This window comes from Podarcis tiliguerta (genome assembly GCF_965153285.1).
Source record: "Podarcis tiliguerta genome assembly, chromosome: 2".
In the NCBI taxonomy this organism is placed as follows: Eukaryota; Metazoa; Chordata; class Lepidosauria; order Squamata; family Lacertidae; genus Podarcis; species Podarcis tiliguerta.
Genome location: NC_139535.1, coordinates 52,723,823 through 52,742,768, shown reverse-complemented (window position 1 = coordinate 52,742,768; position 18,946 = coordinate 52,723,823). Strand labels below are relative to the sequence as shown.

Sequence of the window (18,946 nt, the reverse complement as noted above, 5' to 3'; positions counted from 1 at the left end):
TGGTCACAGGAGGGTGACCAGCACTAGCCAGAGCCACAGTTCTGTGATGAGAAGGACAAAGCCACACACGATGGGGGGAGGTGTTAATGAAAAGCCGGCCAATGTTTTATTGGGGTCTGAAGGCAAATACCACTCACAGCTGGAGCCTCCTTATTGGCATGAAGGGCCCCTCGGGGCAACGAAGCAAGCTCCCAACACACAATGCAGAACGCCAATTACGTTTTCTCGGTGTGTCTTTAATTCTGAGGTAAAACTTTTTTGGTTTTCCTGTAATGGATGCAGGGCACCAACTCAGCACCGGCCACACACAGATCGGGGGCATGGCACTCCCGCACCCCACGGCTGCCCTTCTCAGAGCAATACAAATGGTGTTTGCCCGCCCACCCAGGCGGTCAGCAAAGGGCATTTTCGCCACCAGAGCCTTTTCTACTCTCTAGGTTAAACCCCACTGGCTGGGCAATGCTTTCTCTCCTTCTCTATCGGCTATCCTAAAGAGGCATGTTTTAAACAGCAGCAATTTTCTCCTCACTACAGCAGCTCCACCAAACCCATCACACCTCTCCTGAGGCCTAAGCAGGCTCCAGGACTCCCATTTTCTAACCGTGCCCCCCTCCCTCCTTACAACAGAAGAGCCAAGCACCCCTCTCCCTAATCCTCTCCCAAAAGAATGCCGAATGTGGGCACCTATTCCTCCCCACCCCCAGGTTACCCTTCGACAACTTTCCCCACCCTCAAATTCCTGCTTCTGTTTGGGTAGCTAACCCAAGGCACCAAATCGACTCCTGTGTTGGAGATACTTCTGGACAGCAAGGGAAAGGCAGGAGAGGCGAGGCCTCATGGCAGCCCCCCTACCTCCAGTCACCCATCTGCCTGCGCACAGAAATACTGTCAGTGGGGGGGAAGGTCCTTTTTCACTTTTTTGCCCCTTAAAGGGCCAGTGGCACAGATGGGAGAGGTAGGACAGTCTCTTAAATAGTAGGTCTGCTACATCACTGCTAAAGAAATATATATATATAAAAACGAGAGGCTGGCGGCTCTTATTTCTCCCTTTCTGCCTATCACCACTGCCTGCTGCACCAGGAACTAGTTTGCGGCCGCAGAGATTCCAGTTGGAGGCAGCCTAGTGCAAGCAGGCCAGCAGACAGAGAGTTATCAGCAACTGGAGTCCCAGGTTACTGCGAAGATAGGGGCCGCCCCCAGGAGGGTTCAGCTGCTCCTTGCATCCTTTCCCATGCCATCCCTGGTAACAGTGGCACTGGAAGTGGGCCTTGAGGAAGGCAGTGTCATCCTGAGAGAAGTTCCCCGTGGCCTCAAACAGCCGCTTGCCCTGCCCAGGAGCGTTGCGGTGGATCTCGAAGCTGGCTGGGTTGAGATGCAAGAAGACGTCAGTGTTGCTTAAAATGCGCCGGCAGCGCCCGTGACCGCTGCACAGAGTGTGGCTGCAGAGTTCGGCAGCTGTGGTCACGTTGACGATGTAACGGCCAAGGCCTTCCTCTATGTAGTTTTTAATCAGCTGGCACGTTTCCTGCAGAGGAGAGGATTCAAAATTAGCAACAGGAACTGGGAGACCAGCAGCTACAGTCAGGAGGTGAGATTTCGCTCTTATTGAATCCCTGATACAAGAAGGTCCAATGGAATCATCTATCCATCCATCCATCCATCCTACAATCCAGCAGTTTAGATTTCTGAGCCAAAATACATATCTGAGAGTAAATTCCTTTTATTTCCATGGAGCTTACTTCTTGGTAAGCATGCATAGGGTTTCTGCCTTGGTCAGTATTTTTCCCTTTCCTAAACCCTAATACATTACTTATGTGTGGAGCATTTCTGTGCGGACCCATGATTCCAAGTCCTGAACCCAGGTCTGCAACCACCTCAGCTTGCATCCGACTTTGTTTGCAGAGAAAATTCAGAGCATGAGCACCTGCTTGTGCAAAGGGGCTGCATGCAATCAGGACACCCAGTCATGGAGGAAGAAGGTCTGATGGAGGAGGCGGGGCCAAAAGCCCAGCCCCCTCTGCTGACATGCCCTACATGTGAATAATGCATGAACAGATGGGGCTGTATTTGGTAATGGGAATTTATCACTTCCCTCTTTCAATAGGATGAACTGAAAAGACTTAAGACATCAGATCCGGATGACACAATCCCCACAGTAGTCTGTACTGTACTGTGTACCGGATGACACAATCCCCACAGTAGTCTGTAGTTGCTTCACATCCTTGCAGAAAACTTGGAAGAACTGTTCCCAGCGCTGCTTTGCTAAACTCGGTGCTTGAAGGCCACTATAAAGGCAGTGTTGACAGCTCAATATGGCTACCCGCAGCTGTTAGGGTGTAGGCTAGGACTTTCACAGCGCAAGGAGGCCTTCCTCAAGACGGAAAGGCTCGAGTTGTGTACAGCCTCAATCTCTACTATTTACACTGAAAGCAGTCATTGCCCATTATGTACTCTGGACACCAAAGGGAGTATCTCTCTATGGTTCCATCTCTTTAGGAAATGATGCATATGCTTGGTATCAACCCTGGAATGGCGACCAGTTGAATTCAATACAAGGAAGTGCTATGGAGGCCTTTGGTGGGGACCATGCCCCCTTGGACAAAGTAGCAAAGCTCCAAGGAAGAGTGTCTTTGTACCCCTCAAAGCAAAACGCCATTAGTAGTCAAAAGCCACCCTTCTCCCTCTAGTACCAGGTGGTCGTTGGATTGACAGTATCTCTATCTATCTATCTATCTATCTATCTATCTATCTATCTATCTATCTATCATCTATCTATATCTATCTATCTATCTATCTATCTATCTATCTATCTATCTATCTATCATCTATCTATCTATCTATGCATGTATGTGTATGTATGTATTGGTTAAAACAATAAATGGTGCAGCATGTAACAGGCAACACAGGATCTGGGATTGAAAATAAAGCAATGGAAGTAAAGAGTAACAATACCAGCCATAATACAATACAATCTAGATCTTTTCAGGGAGACATGAAATAGCCACTCCCTTGGGAGTCATGAGTTGCCAGGGGACTACAATTTGCACTTGACCTATTAATAAAGCTTAGAGGGAAACAAAATTATGTCAAATTTATCATGTCTTGCCATGCCTCTTATTACTCTGTGGTGGTATGTTAGATGTCTAGAAAGCCCATTTGTCCCACACCTGAGACCACCAGTGTTCCCTAGAGGGCCTTTCTGGGGTTTTCCGGCATTCAGCAACTTCCAGGTGTTGCCAGTATCTTTTTCAACACATGCCTCTTCCCCCGACAGCCCACCAAAAAGAGGCTGTGCTGATGCTGAACTGCTAAACCGAACAAACTGCAGAAGTAGCTCCACTAAGAGGGCTGCCTGCTGAATTAAGACAGGACCCGACATGCTCTTGGCAGAAGTGAGATCGAAGAGCCGTTTTATCTGAAAGAAGCTCCCACTAGGCTTGTCTCTCTGGGGCTGGTGTGGAAACATACATACCCGACTTTTAGTGTTCTCTGCATCTCCCCAGAAGATCGTACCAGCTACCCCCAGAGCAGCACTCTCCCCGATGGTGGAGATCAAGTCTTTCTGGAAAGAAACATCCAGGTAGTTCCACAGTTAGTACAGATACAGAATATTAGGAGATTAGTAGGATACTCTCTAGCTCAAGAATGGATAGAAGCTGTTCCGGTTGCTGTATTATGACTGTTCCTTATTATATAGTAAAAGGGGGTGCTTTTTTAACACCAGTTTCAGTATTATGGTGGAGAGATACGCACAAAATACATACTGTCAGATAAAAGCAACATTTCAGACTGATGAAAAGAGGTGAAAGATTTGCCTGGCCAACATGTGGGAGGGAGTTTCTTCTTGGTGCTGTGGAGGAAATGGATGGGGGACTGCCTGCTCCCCTACTCCTGAAGGCTTCATTCCCATGGAAGTAAGGTAAAGGTAAAGAACCCCTGGACGGTTAAGTCCAGTCAAAGGCAACTATGGGGTTGTGGCGCTCCTCTCACATTCAGGCCGAGGGAGCCAGCGTTTGTCCACAGACAGCTTTCCGTGTCATATGGCCAGCATGACTAAACCACTTCTGGTGCAACGGAACACTGTAACGAAAACCAGAGTGCACAGAAACGCTGCTTACTTTTCTGCTGCAGCAGTACCTATTTATCTACTCACACTGGTGTGCTTTCAAATGGCTAGGTTGGCAGGAGCTGGGACATTGCACTGGGAGCTCACCCCGTTGCGGGGATTTGAACCACCAACCTTCTGACTGGCAAGCCCAAGAGGCTCAGTGGTTTAGACCACAGTGCCACCCGTGTTCCATGGAAGTAATCTGTTAGGGTCACACACTTGCAGTGGGCAGGGCCAGAACCTCTCTACATGCAATCTCTCAAGAATCTGAAGATACAGAAAGAGTGTAGGGTGGTAGATTATCTTAAGTTAAAATCATTGCCACCTCTTACATTTTCCATCCGTCAATGCACATGCACCACACAACAAAACAGGTGTCACCTGGTGTTGGTAGGCCAGAAAATTCCACAAAGGATTGGGAATGCCTCACCACCCGAAAATCTGGAGAGTGGCTGCCAGTTCATGAAGGTAGTACTGAGCCAGATTGAGCAATGGTCTGATAGTAGACAGAGCAATGGTAAAGCACAGCCCCAATTACATGGAGGATTTACCTTCATTCAGTGAGCACTCCCCAATGCAACATGGGCAAGTTCAGGGACACATTGAGACATGCACAAGGTCCTTGGAGGAAGGCTTGTCCCCATCCTCACTTTCAGCATCTACGTTTTCAGGCAGATGTGTGAACATGCCTCTGGTAGAGTAGACAAGCAGGACAAATCATGCTACACCGAATGCAGAGATCATCCCCAGAGCTCAAAGGGGTTGGGTGAGGAGTGGAACTGCAAATTGTATTCTATGGATGAATAGGCCTTTAGGCATGTGTGGTTAAAGCTGCCATTTTATTATCAATGACTGTTGCCAAGCAAGAAGGAGCAACAACAACTCTTTTAAAATACAAAACTTGGGCGTTACTACCCCTTGCCTAAACATGTCTGAAGTTTGTCATTTTAATTAGTGTTTCACTTACACTGCTTACTTTCAGAGCACCCTCTAGTTAATCTGAATGATTCCTAAGTAGCAGGGATAAAAACCTCCATTCACTAACTTCCACTCTATCCATGGGCAAAGTCAGCCACATAACAAGCAAGGGTTGCATTTTTGAGGCTCTAGAACTCACCACTGGCCACAGATTATTATTTTTTTCCAAAATGCTCAGCTGTAAAGTTGCTCTTGCCTTTGGTTAGAGGTAGAGCATGAAACCAAGTTAAGATCTCAAAGAGAGAAAGACCCAAGGTGCGTGCAGGTATCATGCCCAGCTCTGCTTCTCCAAAGAGCGGATCTGCAAGGTGCAAACTTATTAAAGTAACTTACAAGGTAATTGCAACTGCTGACATAGGTGCCAACTTTCTGGGGCCCTGGGTGCCCGAGTACCCAAAAAATTCCCCTTGAAGGGGCCGGGCACCCACAAATTTCAATGCCAGGGCCATGCACACTGCATGGCACCCATGGCCCCGGGCACCCACGGTTGCGGGGCCAAGCTGGCACTCCTGATTGCTGAAGTCCAGTTGTGTAAGGGCAGCTGAAAATTCTGTTTTGGAAACTTCCCCCACCCCAGCCAAGGCAAGACAGAAGTGGGCTCATCAGAGAGCCCAGTGATGAGCAAGGCCAGAAACTCTGGAAGGAAATCCCCTACCCTGAAGCTTAAGTGCCTTTCCTATTGTAAGTAGCAAACTCAGAAGTGATGGGTCCCTTTATGATAGTCCCAGCCACACACCTTCTAAGATTATACAACAATCTTATAATGATAAAATAGCAGTAACTGGGGATGTGTTGCAATAAAACGCTTTCCACCTAAATCTACTGTTTTCTGCACACATACTTGGGAAATGATTTGGAGTGCTCCAATATCTTTCAGAGTAACTTATGTTGTGTTTTTCATAATGTCTCATTACATGTAACATAACTTGTACACCATGGGTAGACAAACTAAGGCCTGGGGGCCGGATCCGGCCCAATTGCCTTCTAAATATAGCCCATGGACGGCCCGGGAATCAGCATGTTTTTACATGAGTAGAATGCGTCCTTTTATTTAAAATGCATCTCTGGGTTATTTGTGGGGCATAGGAATTCGTTCATTATTTCCCCCCCAAAAAAATATAGTCCAGCCCCCCACAAGGTCTGAGGGACAGTGGACTGGCCCCCTGCTGAAAACATTTGCTGACCCCTGTTGTACACCATTCTCTTGAAACTCAGGCACCTTGTGTTTTTGGTGTTCCAAAATGCTTAGCGTTGGAGCATAGTGGCTAAAAAAGCTTCCCTTTCATGCTGATCATGTGGCTTAAGGTCACTGGAGACTCTGCTGCAGAAACAGTAATGAGCCTTTGATTCCCCCCACCCCAAGGCCCCACATCACTAACACTACATTGCTGCCTGCTGCTTCCTGTAAGTCCAGCTAGGATAGGGAAGTTTTTTCCTATATGAAGGAAACAGAAATCATACTGCAATAGATTACCGATTACGATACAGTTACAGGGACCAACTATCTCAGAAAGCTTTCGCTCCCAAGTTGTGTGGGCCAAGGCAGAAGACAGAAGATAGTACATTTTTGCCTATGGACAAGCCAGTCACATTAATCCTGACACTAGCCTCAGTAGTGCTCAGACCTTGGGGGCATCTGCATGATCCTGCTGCATCTTACAGTGCCTGGTAGCCTCAGAAGTTACCTTGGGAAACTGCAGGAAGCAGAAGCAATGCAGCTTCGCTTTCAGCACAGATCTACACTCCAAAGGCTGTGGCACCATGGCAAAGGACTACTCTGAAGTTGACGTGCCTGGATGCTCTTCAAGCCAACAGAACTTGGGTCAATAGACTACACCCCCTTACCAACCCTGTGTGCTTCAGTGCGCCAGAACTAAGCCCACCCATAAGAACAATTTGGAGTGCAACTTCCGACTTCTCCAGCTCAGTGGTCCCCAATGGGCTGGACATGTATCCAGCCCAATGGCTCCCTATTCTTTAGAAAAGCCCTTGGCAAAATGCCAGACTAATGATTCTTTCTAGGAGAATTAAATGTCCATAAAGAACAGCACTTTCTTGCAGCAGTGCTGCCACAGCCATACAACTGATGAGGGAGACAGACAGAAGCAGCTGCCTCCTTCCCTCCTCAGCCCCACCCTAGACTTCTTAAGTTTCCATTACACATCAAGTCAATTTGCTTAGGACCAAGATAAAGGAGAAGTCCCATTGTACAGCAAATCCACAGGCACCACAGCTCACAGGTGCTTCCTGGGAGCAGTCCCAGCCCACAAAACTTTGGTTGGAGACCTCATTAAAGCTTCTGATAAGCAGCCTTTATCTGATCATGCTTATCAGTTATTACCACAAACTAATGCATCTCAGTTATTGCTATAACAGGTCTGAACAACGTTTGACCCAGGAAGGCAAAAGCAGCTCACCAGCTAGGTATTGGTGGCCAGCTAAGTGCCAAGTAGCCTCCCACCCTAGCCCCATTGTTTCAGTGTCAGGCAGACAGCACACCAGAAAGTTTATTACACCCCTGGAGAGTGCCATACATTGCTGGTGGATTACCTTTTGGGAGGGTGGATCACAAGCTGGGCTGACCTGTCCTTCAGACTGCTCCTCTTCATGGGACAGAAATCCAACCCCAATGGCCCTGGATTCTTGGCTATTTCCCAATTTCAACAGAGTAACATTTACCAGATAGGAAAGGCTTTCTTACCTCGCTTAGGACATTCTGTGTGCGTATATAGGTGGGCCTGGTGTAGACAAAGACCGGTAGGCTATAGTTATCATGGTGCTGCTGGGAGATGCGAAGGGCCTCTCCTACCCGAGACCTCACAAACTTGCGGCCATTTGTGTGGTTAGCCAGCATCTGCTCCAGGTAGATGGAAGGGTAAAGGGCAGTGCTCTCCTTCCAAAGCCAGAAAAGATGGTCGTTGCGTGACTTCTCCACATCTGGGCAGCACCCTGTGTAGCTGTCCTGGTTCTTACTGTAGTCGTGGTTGTAGCAGTCGGGGAAGAGGTAGAAGCCCCACAGCTGCCGGGGGCGATAGTACTTGGCGTATCTCAAGGTCTCGCTCATAAACTCACGGGCATACGACTCAAATTCATACTGAGCCTCCTTCTTCACCTGGTCCTCCAGCAGGTGAGGCTGCCGAGCCTTCACAAGTAAACGGGAGACATTGCGGTAGATGTCTTTCGACTGCCAGTTCCGGACCCAGATGGGTCTCCACTCTTCCCAGTCGATCACAGCCAACCCCTCCTTTGTCTCAGTGCGGATGTATTTCCTAATACTAGATTCCAGTTGGTTCCGATGCTGCTGTAAATTGCTGTTTTGGGGGACACCCCCATTCACAGCCTTCCCCCCATCATAGTAGGGATAGAGGCCCAGGCGCTCTTTATAGAAAATGGTCAAGTTCTGGTCCACAAAAAGTTCATTGGTCGAGGCATGAACGTCAAAGATGCTGAGATCTGGCTGGACACCATAGCGAGGCTTGCATTCCTCGGTTGGCGCATTCCAAGCAACAATGAAAGGCCTGCGGGTGAGAATGGGGGTGAAGGCGGGCTTCTCTTCGTCCTGCCCAGGGGCGCCAGCCACAACCAGGAACACAAACCAAGTCACTTCCAGCACAGAGCTTCCCTGCATCCTCTCCAAGTGGTTTGGGGACAAGGTGGTGGCAGGTTGCAGGCAGAGCAAAGGCCTGCAAAAGAAGACACAAGAAGAGCAGAGAAATGTGTGGTTATGCTAAAGTAAGGAAAAGGAATCACACTTTTTGACCAGGCGCAAGCTCCTTGGTACAACAGTATAAGCTAAAGGCGGCCATTTGAAATGCTTCTTTGGAAACAAAGGAAAAAAGAATTCCTCAACCAGAACTTCTATCTCTATCAGTAAAACTCCTCCCACTAGTCTTTATCGTACTCAGAAGGTGGGAGCTAATTGGGAATTGAAACACACACACACACACCAGAGAGCTGGCCTAATCTGGTATACAATGACTGTGGCAGTGTTCAGAATTTAGCTATTATTGTTATGATCCCAACCCCCTTTTTAAAAAAACCTGTGGCATCTCAACAGGCAACATGCTTTTATTTTCCAACTTTCGTACCAGTTCCCAGAGCTCCGTCTGCAATCTGGCGTAACCCACCATCTGCTACAGGACAGAGAGTTGGAAAAGTCTACAGAGTCTAGCAAAAGCATGGCAGGCACAATCAAATAAACAGCAGCGGAGAGCAGAGCAAAACCTGGCAGAGAGGTTCTCGGAGCCTCAAGAATCAGCATGCAGGGACACATGTGTCCAGAAAACCAGCCGCCTGTTTATTTAGCGGCTTCAGGCCTGCCAGCACTGCAGAGATACTTCCTAGACAGGGCAGTTCTTAAGGAGAACCTTCCTGCTTTCTTTTCCCTGAAGGCCCGTCATCAGCATAACCCTAGACTAACTGGTGGACCTAGAGGGAGAAAGGGCCATTATACAAGCATACAGATTGTACAAAAGCACCATTGGCCTCAGGAGGAAAATGGGGCAAGTAAACAGAGAAGTTAGCCCATCACAACCCTGGCAGCAGAAGCTTTTCACTAAGGAAGCCAAGCAAGTGAGACCTCAGCTTTGATGACCCTTATCACTACTGCTGAAAGAGAGTCCAAGAGCTACTTTGAAAGAACTGCATTTAAAGCCTTCCCCGGCAAAGGATGGTCCTCCAATATCAGAACATTTTCTTAAATTTATACCAAAATGCCTACCTTCCTAACATGAAATTCAGTATTGTCTCTTTCAACACATCAACAAAATCAACACAATTTTAATATTTTTTAAAAAGAAAGTTATCCTTTGTTCGTAAAACTTTGCTTCCCCATTATACACTCTTAACATCTTGCTGGAACAACATAGCTTCTAAAGTTTTGGGGTCCCCCCCCCACAGAAAAGTTCACAAGGTGAACTATTTGGTGGAAAGAAAGAACCCCTATCAAATAGCATTTGAGAGGAAAGAGTTGTGGGGAAATGTGGATGTCAGCAACTGATCTAACAGAGTCACTTTTGGAAAAAAGAAGAAATAGCTTTAAAGACTGTAACTGCAGCAATCGGACAACGCTACAAGAACAGGCAGCAGCAAAAAGTGGAAAAACTTAGCTAGAAAAGAAAATCAAGACCCAAGTAGTTACTGAAGCCGGGTCAGCAGAACAGATGGAAGAGCACTTCCACGTGCTAACGCAAACACCAAGTCAAATATTCCGAGTTCCGAGCGAGCGTGATCTTTCCAGCAAAAAAATCTGCCCACTAAAAAGCAAGTAGCTTGAAACCGGGATGTTCAGCCAAAATGCAAACCAGAATCACTCGCCACAAAATATTCAAGCGGTGCACATAGGAAGGGGCCGGAAGAAATAAGTTCAAGCGAGAGAGAAAAAGATATTTTCCATTCACTGGCTCGGCTTCCTCAAAAGGGCATTTCATCAACTAGGAGGCTTGCCAAACCAAGCAGGGAAAGCGATCTGCAGTCTTGCAGAAAAACTTACCCCTGCACAGATGCGCTAGGGGACCCGAGAGAGGAACAGCTAAGCAGAAAGAAAGTACTTTAGGAAAAACCACACTAAACACACACACACCTCCTTCTCCTCCTCTCCGATCCCCAGCTCAACTTCAGACACTCCTTGCCAGCCAACTCTAAACCAGCCCTGAGCGCTCCTCGAGCCGCATCTCTATTGTCCTACAGTCCTGGGGCTGGGGGCGGGGAAGCTCTCTGGGTCCCCCGCTGTGCGAACTCACCTGGGTACTTAACTTATCACCCCCCTTGCCAGCTTAAGCAATATATCCTCCTGGGCGCAGAGCAGCCTCTACTTAAAGGGCACATGAGCCCAGTACCACCCACCCGCTTCTCCGGCAAGTCCGCTTCTCCCTTAAAAGATCAGAGCGAGGGATAGCCCATTGCCGATTTCAGGAAAGGGGGAGAAGGGGCACACCATGGAACAAGCCTTCTGAGGACTTTTGCGCGAGCAGCAAGAACCGAGAAAGACGTTTGAGAGCTGATATCCTTGCACACTTTGATTTTGCAACGCTCGGGTGCAAATGGCGTTGTTTCCGCCCTCTCCTCAGTACCGTCCGGTGTGAGTGCTCCCCCGCCTAGCGGAGCCACTTGGTACAATCCAGCTGCTTTCCGTATGCCAAGTGTGGTTTTGCCTCTTAAAGGGAAGCGAACATCTCAGCAGTAGGGTGGAATGTAATATGGTAGTAGGCGAGGTGCCAGCAAGTTCGCAGACCCCGGTGAGCAAAGGCGGTTGCAGTCACCACCACCCCCCACCCCGGCCACCCCCAGCCTCTACAGGAAAAGGCGATGGGTTTATGGAGGAGTGGGGCTTGAGTTGCCAGCCACTCAGAGCTCTTCTTCGCAAGGGGATGCTCACTCGGGATCAGGAAGGCCAACTTGGCTCCGCGACTGAGGGTGCCCAGGGCCTTGGGTGCCATGCAGTGTGCATGGCCCTGGCACTGAAATTTGTGGGTGCCCAGCCCCTTCATGGGGAATTTTGTGGGTACTCAGGCATCCACCCAGGGCCCCTGGGAGTTGGCACCTATGCTTGGGACTTTATTCGAGGTAGAAATTGCCAGGGCTCAGCCCTGGAATTCATTTCCAGCACAGTACCAGAAACCTGGGAGGAGTGCCCCTTGGCATGTGCAGAGTGCCCTTCCTTCAAAACTCAACACACTCACAGCAACCCCACACCGTGCATATCATTAGATAATAAAGCTCCTCAATCAAAGGGTGCAACAATTTATATCAAGCTCAGCCAGCATAGTGCCCTTGATATGTTGTTGGACTACAACTCCCATCAGATTCGGCAAGTTCGTGCGGCCAATGATCAGGCATGGCAGGAGTTGTAATCCAACGTCGGTAGAGCCCCATGTTGGCTGCCCCTGGTTCATATCATTTATGTACACTTACATGAAAGGTTTAGAGTGCAGCAAGCTTTCCTTACATCGTGTGTACAGCAGCCTGGCAGCGTACATCTGTTATACAGTACTATCCTCATTTTTGCATATCACAGAGTGAAGAGACTGAGAAATGGTCATATAGTGAGTTCTTGGAGAGGAGAGATTTGAGTTGGGGACTTTTCTGATTCTGAGCTTGGTTGCAGGAATTGTGCCACACTAATTCTAGGCAGGCTTGAACCCCATCATCCCTCTTTTTAGCAATTAAGTGTTGTGAATGTTGTAGGCAACCAGTGCTCTCTTCATTTTATCTATGTGCCCACCAATGCCTCCTAAAGCTGCCCCCTTTATTCCATCCTATCAGAGTCCCTGTTCATTTCTGCCTTACTTTCTCTGCTGAATAAAGTGTTTTTTCTTTCTTTCTATGTAATTTCAGAACAATGGCAAGGGGCAGTATTTTATATGATCAAAATTGTTTGTTTTAAACCATCTTTCCTGTTTGCATGGCTTGCCATAGACAATTAAGCCTCAGCCCTTCCCCAAAACTGCCGCGATAATGAAATGGAGGTGGGGTAGGACTGGAGTTCATGAGAAAACTTCCTGAGATGGAGAAACTGTAAAGGAGGGTAACGGAGACTCCTGACTGGCTATTACTGAGCTTCATTAATCCAAAATTCTGGGGTTCATAGTTAATGAAGTTCTATTTCTGGCCTCCCAAGGAGCCTTGAGCGAGAACTGTTCTATAAGAGCTTTTGCCCCAAACAAGAATTTCTGAAAGCCAAACAACTTGTGGGCACCCCCCTCCCCACACCATCCCTCTCAGTGGCAATTGGTATAAGGATTGACTTGGGAGCACTGGCTCTATTATCAAGACCACAAAGCGGTTGTTATGTCCAGAGCTTGGAATCCCTCAGAGCAGTCATTTGATTATAGACTGCAGATAAGCATCTGCCGCAGGAGCAATCTGCCTTTCACTGAACAGCCATTGTCTTGTGAAGGAGAGTCTTCTTCCCAGGAATGTGCCTGTCGGCCTCGCTGGGTGGCTCCCAGTATCCTGGCAACAGGGGGCATCATGCCAATGCAGGATGCTGCCATTGCAAACAATTAGCACATCCCTACCGGCCAGTGCTCTGGAGCTTTTCCAAAGTGCCACTAGAAATTGGGAGAAAATGCAGCTCTTGAGAGCCAAGATGCCAAATAGTTGGGTTTTGTTCAACAATGAAGTTTGGCTCCTTTCCCCACATGCTGTCACCAGAACACACACTTCACCAGAAAGCATACCCAGAAGTCAATGGAGAGTGTCTCATTTCGGAAGCCCAGGAAAAATGCTGCAAGTGACACCAGCCTGATCAGGCCCAAGAGCATTCTGTGCTCCCAGTGTGTTGACTGGTTTTATACTGGCACAAATATTAACATCTGGGAGTATGGACCAGAGAAGGGCTGAGCAGCCTGGTGGCTGGCACCATCCTGTGCCTTATCTACTCTTCTCTTCTTGGCCAGTAAGACTGTTCATTATCTGACTGCTTCAAGTTGATAGTATGACTTAGGTGTGTATGGGTTTTCTTTTTCTTTTTTCTTTTAATCCGCTTGCAGGATGAGTATTTTTGTGGAAACCACTGTGTTGATTGAGTGATTACAGCTGGGAGCGTGATGGTGGACCCAGAACTTACCTCAGGTTTGACTCATAAGTACTGACGAGGCTGTGTGTGGTGGGGTTAATCCTGAAGTAACGACATAAAGCGAGATTGCTCCCTTGGGAAGTGATAAAGGACACTGTTAGTTAGGAACAGGAATTATTGGCCAGTGCCTAGGTCCTGTGGGAGAAACAGGCCTGTGTCCTGAGTGAAGGTAAGCCTGGTTCTGTTGGGGTTCCCCTGAGTGGGTATGGAAAACAGATTCTGGCTTGCAGTGTGGGCCATGTTTGTTACTACTGGTCCTTCATTTGCTATCTTTGACCCTAATCCCTGTGCTGCACACACTTTAATTGGGTGATGGTGTGAAGATATGTCTTGGTTGGGTATGTGGCAGGGAGCTACTATGATACTACCTCAGTTTTGGTGGTTGTGAGCAGGGTGAGCTACAGTTTAAGTGGAGAGGCTGATGATCATCTGGGGAAAGGGCTGGTCTCTATGCCCTTTTTCTAACACATCCACTGCTTTTGGTTGCTTATCTGCTGAGTGTCCTGGTCTTGTGCTGCTTCTGCTGCTGTGTCAATCATCTTGCTTCCTAACAGGCTTCCTGAGCAAACTGGCAGAGGAGGCCTTTACCATGGCCAATAATTCTGGGTGACTTTAACATCTATACAAAGGTTGCTCTTGGGCCAGTTTGTGACTTTGCGACCTCTGTGGCAACCATGGGCTTCTCTTGAATGGTCTGAAAGATCAAGCAGGACACATCCTGATTCCCGATGTAGTCTTTGCTCAGTGGTGTGAGGGATGGACTGTAAGGGTATGTGCGAAATGCATTCCTTTGTCATGGATGGGCCACCATCTAGTGAAGTTGGATTGGTGGGGACAATTCGTCCCTGCACCTATGGTGGGTCTGCTCAAATGGTCTGTCCTCAGAGACTGAGGAGAGTCACTTTACAATGGAGAGACTTTGACTCCACAGTAGTTTCAGTTTCAGTGGAAGTGTCCACTTACACAACCTTTGATGTGTTGTAGAATCACTTTCAGACGATGTGGACACATGGCTTGCAGCTTTCCTTTATATCTATTTGCCTTCTTGCCCTCTGTTCCTCTTGGCTTATTAAATCTAGCAGAATAAATTTAACTGGTTGGGTTTAGAGTGTGGTAAGCTCTTCTTGGGGATTTTTCTTTTTTGATTATGCAGTCTATGCGTTTTGTTGGATAATATTGTCTCCTGAGACAGAGGGATGCCAACCAATTGCTTGGGACGTCCTGGAGTCAAAATTTGTGTGTGTGTGTGTGTGTGTGTGTGCTTTTTAAAAGAATTATTCCAGCTCAGTTTCCATCTAAAATAAAAAAGTTCCCTAAATCAACAGAAATCTCTATGAGAAAAATTTAGGGCTTTTTAGTTTAGAGAAAAGGGAAGTGAGAGGGGTCATGATAGCAGCGCATCGGACTGGGAATGCTGTTGACAAACTGGATTGCAAAAAGCTTTTCTCCTCTTTCGTAACACTGGAACTCATGAGCATTCTGTGAAGCTGGGAGTGGAAGATTCAGGACAGAAAATTCACTCCCACAGGAGGCAGAGATGACCACCAACTTAGATTATTTTAAAATAGGATTAGACAAATTTATGGAGGGTAAGGCTATCAATGGCTGCTGGGCACAAGAGCTACGTTCTAGCATCACTGTTGGGGAACAGTAAGCCTCCGAATGACAGTTGCTGGGAATCACAAATAGGGAGAGCTTGGGTCCTACTTTGGGGATTCCCATAGGCATTTGGTTGGCCAGGATGCTGAACTAGATGGGCCGCCACCGACCTGAGCCAACAGGCTCTTCTTATGTTCAGGCACTGGATGCTGCTGAAGAGAGGAAGTATGTGAGATTTGCAGCAAGCAATCCTATGCATAGCAGTGAGGCTGCATGCAGGCCAAGTTAACGGCACAGGATTAGGAAAATAGGAAGCTGACTTATACTCAGTCAGACCATTGGTCCATCTAGCTCAGTACTATCTACACTGACTGGAAGCAACTCTCCTGGAGTTTCGCCCAGGCCTTCCTGGAGGTTGAACCTGTGGCCTTCTCCTTGAAAGGTAGACGTTCTTCCCCTGAGCTATGGCCCTTCACCTGCTAGGGAAACAGGTGGCAAGCAACCATGCTTCGGTGTTAGGTGCATTGTGTCATATTGGCACAACCAGAGAGAGGACCCACTGATTTTTGCTTATCACGTCCCTTACAGTGTTCTCAGCCTCCCGTCGGATTGTGAGGGGGACTTCTCTGTGCTAATTAACCTCTGAGATTCTTTGTGGCAGTTGACTTGTTCACAATTGCCACCTTCCACGGGAGGAACAGGACTGTTACACAGTTCAAGAACATTTCTGTGTGTGTGTGTGTGTGTGTGTGTGTGTGTGTGTGTGTGTGTGACTGGAGATACCGTATAGCCAGTCTGTCAGAAAAGCAACCTTTTTGTTGCTAGGTTTCACACCACTGCAGGAAAATCCAACTTTTTATTTGGAGCAGCCAGATAACGCCAGGGAACGTCCGTTTCCTTCCTGCACAGGAAGTTCCTCCACCCAGGCATCATGTTAGAGGAAACCCCTGAGGGGGTTTGCCTCTGACAGGCTCAATTTTGTACGTCAAAGCTATACTTTCACCACACACGAAAAAACAAACTGCATCACCAGGTGTGGCCAAGAAAACAGTGTGATGTCCAGAACGATGACAATGCTAATAAGGTTTCCAGGTTCCTAGATCCCAACAGGATACAGAGACATTTCTGCAAAGAGGCACAGCATATCCAAATAACTGGAAATTTCTAGCACCTGTCCCTCTGGCAGTGCTTCTGCATCTGTAACAGTGCGCTGGTACTTAGCGATAATGCCTTCAATTTTGAGGTTCCCCAATGTGGTGCTCATGGCATCCATGGTCCCTGAGCAGCATTCCTTTGATGCCCACGAAACCTCTGAGACTCCCCACCCACAGTCCTGTTGGTCAAGAGGCAGTGAGAGTGGTTAACGTTTTTTCCCCTTTGAAAAGTAGATACACATCTGAAGGAGGAAGTTTGGATGAGTGACTCTCTTTGCCACTGCTGCTTTAAACCTTATGCTTTTTGAAATTCTACTGAATTAATTTGACTTTTTCACAGATTCCTTGGAAAAGCAGAGTGGGCATGTGCACAATTTCATTCTCCCTGTGTGTGTTTTGACTGATCCAGGGGAGAGAAGCGATCCGAGGGGTGGCATCCACAGCACGCACTCAAAAATCCTAATGTGCCCATGGGCTTTAAAAAAAGTTGGCAACTCCTGCCTTAAAATTCAGTAGTAGAAATTCTGTTTTTTAAAAAGCATACTGGGAAATGTGTGTGTTGCAGGTACACACTCATGGTTGTAAGTGGGACGGTAAACCAAACACAAACAGGAAGAACTGCTGAACGGTAAAAATGAAGGAAAACTCAGACCTGGAACCTCACATAAACTAGTGTTTGAATTCTTCTGTGTTTCCTTTCCTTCTGATTTTTCTGTTTACAATCATCCCCACCATCCCACCGTGTGTGTGTGTGTGTGTGTGTGTGTGTGTGTGTGTGATGGTTAATTCTGGTCCACAAAAGCTTATGCCATAATAAACATGTTGAACCCACAAGACCCATTGCTGTTTTTGCTGTTAACAGGGTAAGATGGCGACCCCTCTAGAAATCTTTGTAAGAATCCCTAAGCTGAGAGGTCTTGCAAAGTGTGCTTGCTGGTTGAGAGGCCTCAGTTGGACACCACAGGCTTCCTAACCAGTGTTGCTGACCCACCCACCCCCCAGCCACCTGTTCAGTCCAACTCCCAGTTCCTCTGCCTTGTTCCAAAGCAGATCCGGGATGGGGGAGGGCAGCCCATCTGCAATCTGATCACAGCTCCCCCTCCCCCCCTCTCCTCTAGGAGTGGCGGCCCTGGCTAGATGGCTCCTCAAAGGACTGAGTCCTTTCCACTTCTTCAGAGGATAAAATTCCCAGTGGGAGGGAGAGGCTGGATGAATGCACTTGGGCAAGGCTGCAAATCTCTCCAGATAAAGGAGTTGCCACAGCCTGCCCTCACAATGGGGCTCTCAAAGGGGGTGGCTAGACTGGGAAGGAGCACAGAAGTTCGTCCCCACACAAAAGAGCTGGACGGCTCAAAGTCCTGGCTGATAAGCACTGAGGAAAGAGGTGGAAGAGGGGAATTTTTGTTATCCGACTGGACCTCTGCAGATCTGGGATTTAGAAAGGCCACATCAACTTGGAAAGGCTGTTTTCACATGTAACACTTACCAATCTTTCTTTTCTTTTTGCATTTCCCATGCATAAAATTTGAATGTAAAAACTGGCTGTCTTCTGTTTTCATTAACATGCAAGGCAACACATCTCTGAATGTGCCCTCAGTTTAAGTGATATTTGGATACTCTCTCTTACACACACTACCCAAGGAAGCTGTTCTTCTCCACCTCTTAAGGTCTCTGGGGAAGAAAATCTAGTGTTCTCTTTACAGTGGTACCTCAGGTTAAGTACTTAATTTGTTCCGTAGGTCCATACTTAACCTGAAACTGTTCTTAACCTGAAGCGCCACTTTAGCTAATGGGGCCTCCTGCTGCTGTCACGCCGCCAGAGCATGATTTCTGTTCTCATCCTGAAGCAAAGTTCTTAACCTGAAGCACTATTTCTGGATTAGCGGAGTCTGTAACCTGAAGCGTATGTAACCTGAGGTACCACTGTAATTAGTTTTATTTAAACATATACCTAGAAAAAGGGCTGACCATGTATTACTCTTCAGTGACACCCAAAGCTAGTTATATCATTTAATATGACATTTGCATTTACTACACATGTTTGTTTTTAAATGCAAGTAGCATCAGTTGGGGAGGGCTGATAATTATCAGAATCACAGTGGCAAGGGAGGGGAGGAGCTTAACCCTTTCTTCCCCTATTGTGGTCCTGAAGTGAACCCCTCTGGCTTCTCTGAGGCTGCAAGCCTATCTGCATATGCCAGGGAATAAACCCTATTGAACTTTTTGATGCATAGGATTGCATTGTGAAAGTGTTATTTGTATGGAGAGACAGTGTGCTGTCATAGAGTGTTGAACTATTACATGGGCGACCAGAGTTCAAATCCCCACTAAGCCATGAGGCTTACCAAGTGATCTTGGGTCAGTCACTATCTAACCCACCTCACAAGGTTGTTGTGTGGATAAAATGGGGAGTGAAGAACCATGTACACCACCTTGAGGAAAAGTTGATATATAAATGTAATGAAATAAATAATAAATTTGTATGGAGAGGACCCCCCTCCCCATTAGCATCAGATGGAAAGTTCTTCC

At 47.4% G+C, this 18,946-nt stretch overlaps 2 protein-coding genes across 3 annotated transcripts in view; both read right to left on the bottom strand.

Moving 5' to 3' along the window:
* The window catches only part of LOC310672388 (taste receptor type 2 member 40-like), a 154,737-nt gene that overhangs the window by 130,191 nt on the left and 5,600 nt on the right, over positions 1–18,946 (bottom strand). The window lies entirely within an intron of this gene.
* HYAL2 (hyaluronidase 2) lies at positions 84–11,128 on the bottom strand. 2 transcript variants are annotated; one of them, XM_083429471.1, is made up of 4 exons: positions 10,828–11,128; positions 7,788–8,769; positions 3,473–3,562; positions 84–1,525 (listed from the first exon to the last, which is right to left on the bottom strand). In XM_083429471.1, exons 2-4 carry the CDS (start codon positions 8,712–8,714, stop codon positions 1,121–1,123), a joined length of 1,422 nt encoding a protein of 473 aa, XP_083285597.1. In that variant the 5' UTR covers positions 8,715–8,769; positions 10,828–11,128; the 3' UTR covers positions 84–1,120. The 2 variants fall into 2 exon arrangements, with proteins under 2 accessions (XP_083285597.1, XP_083285598.1); XM_083429472.1 differs by having other exon boundaries at positions 10,668–10,932.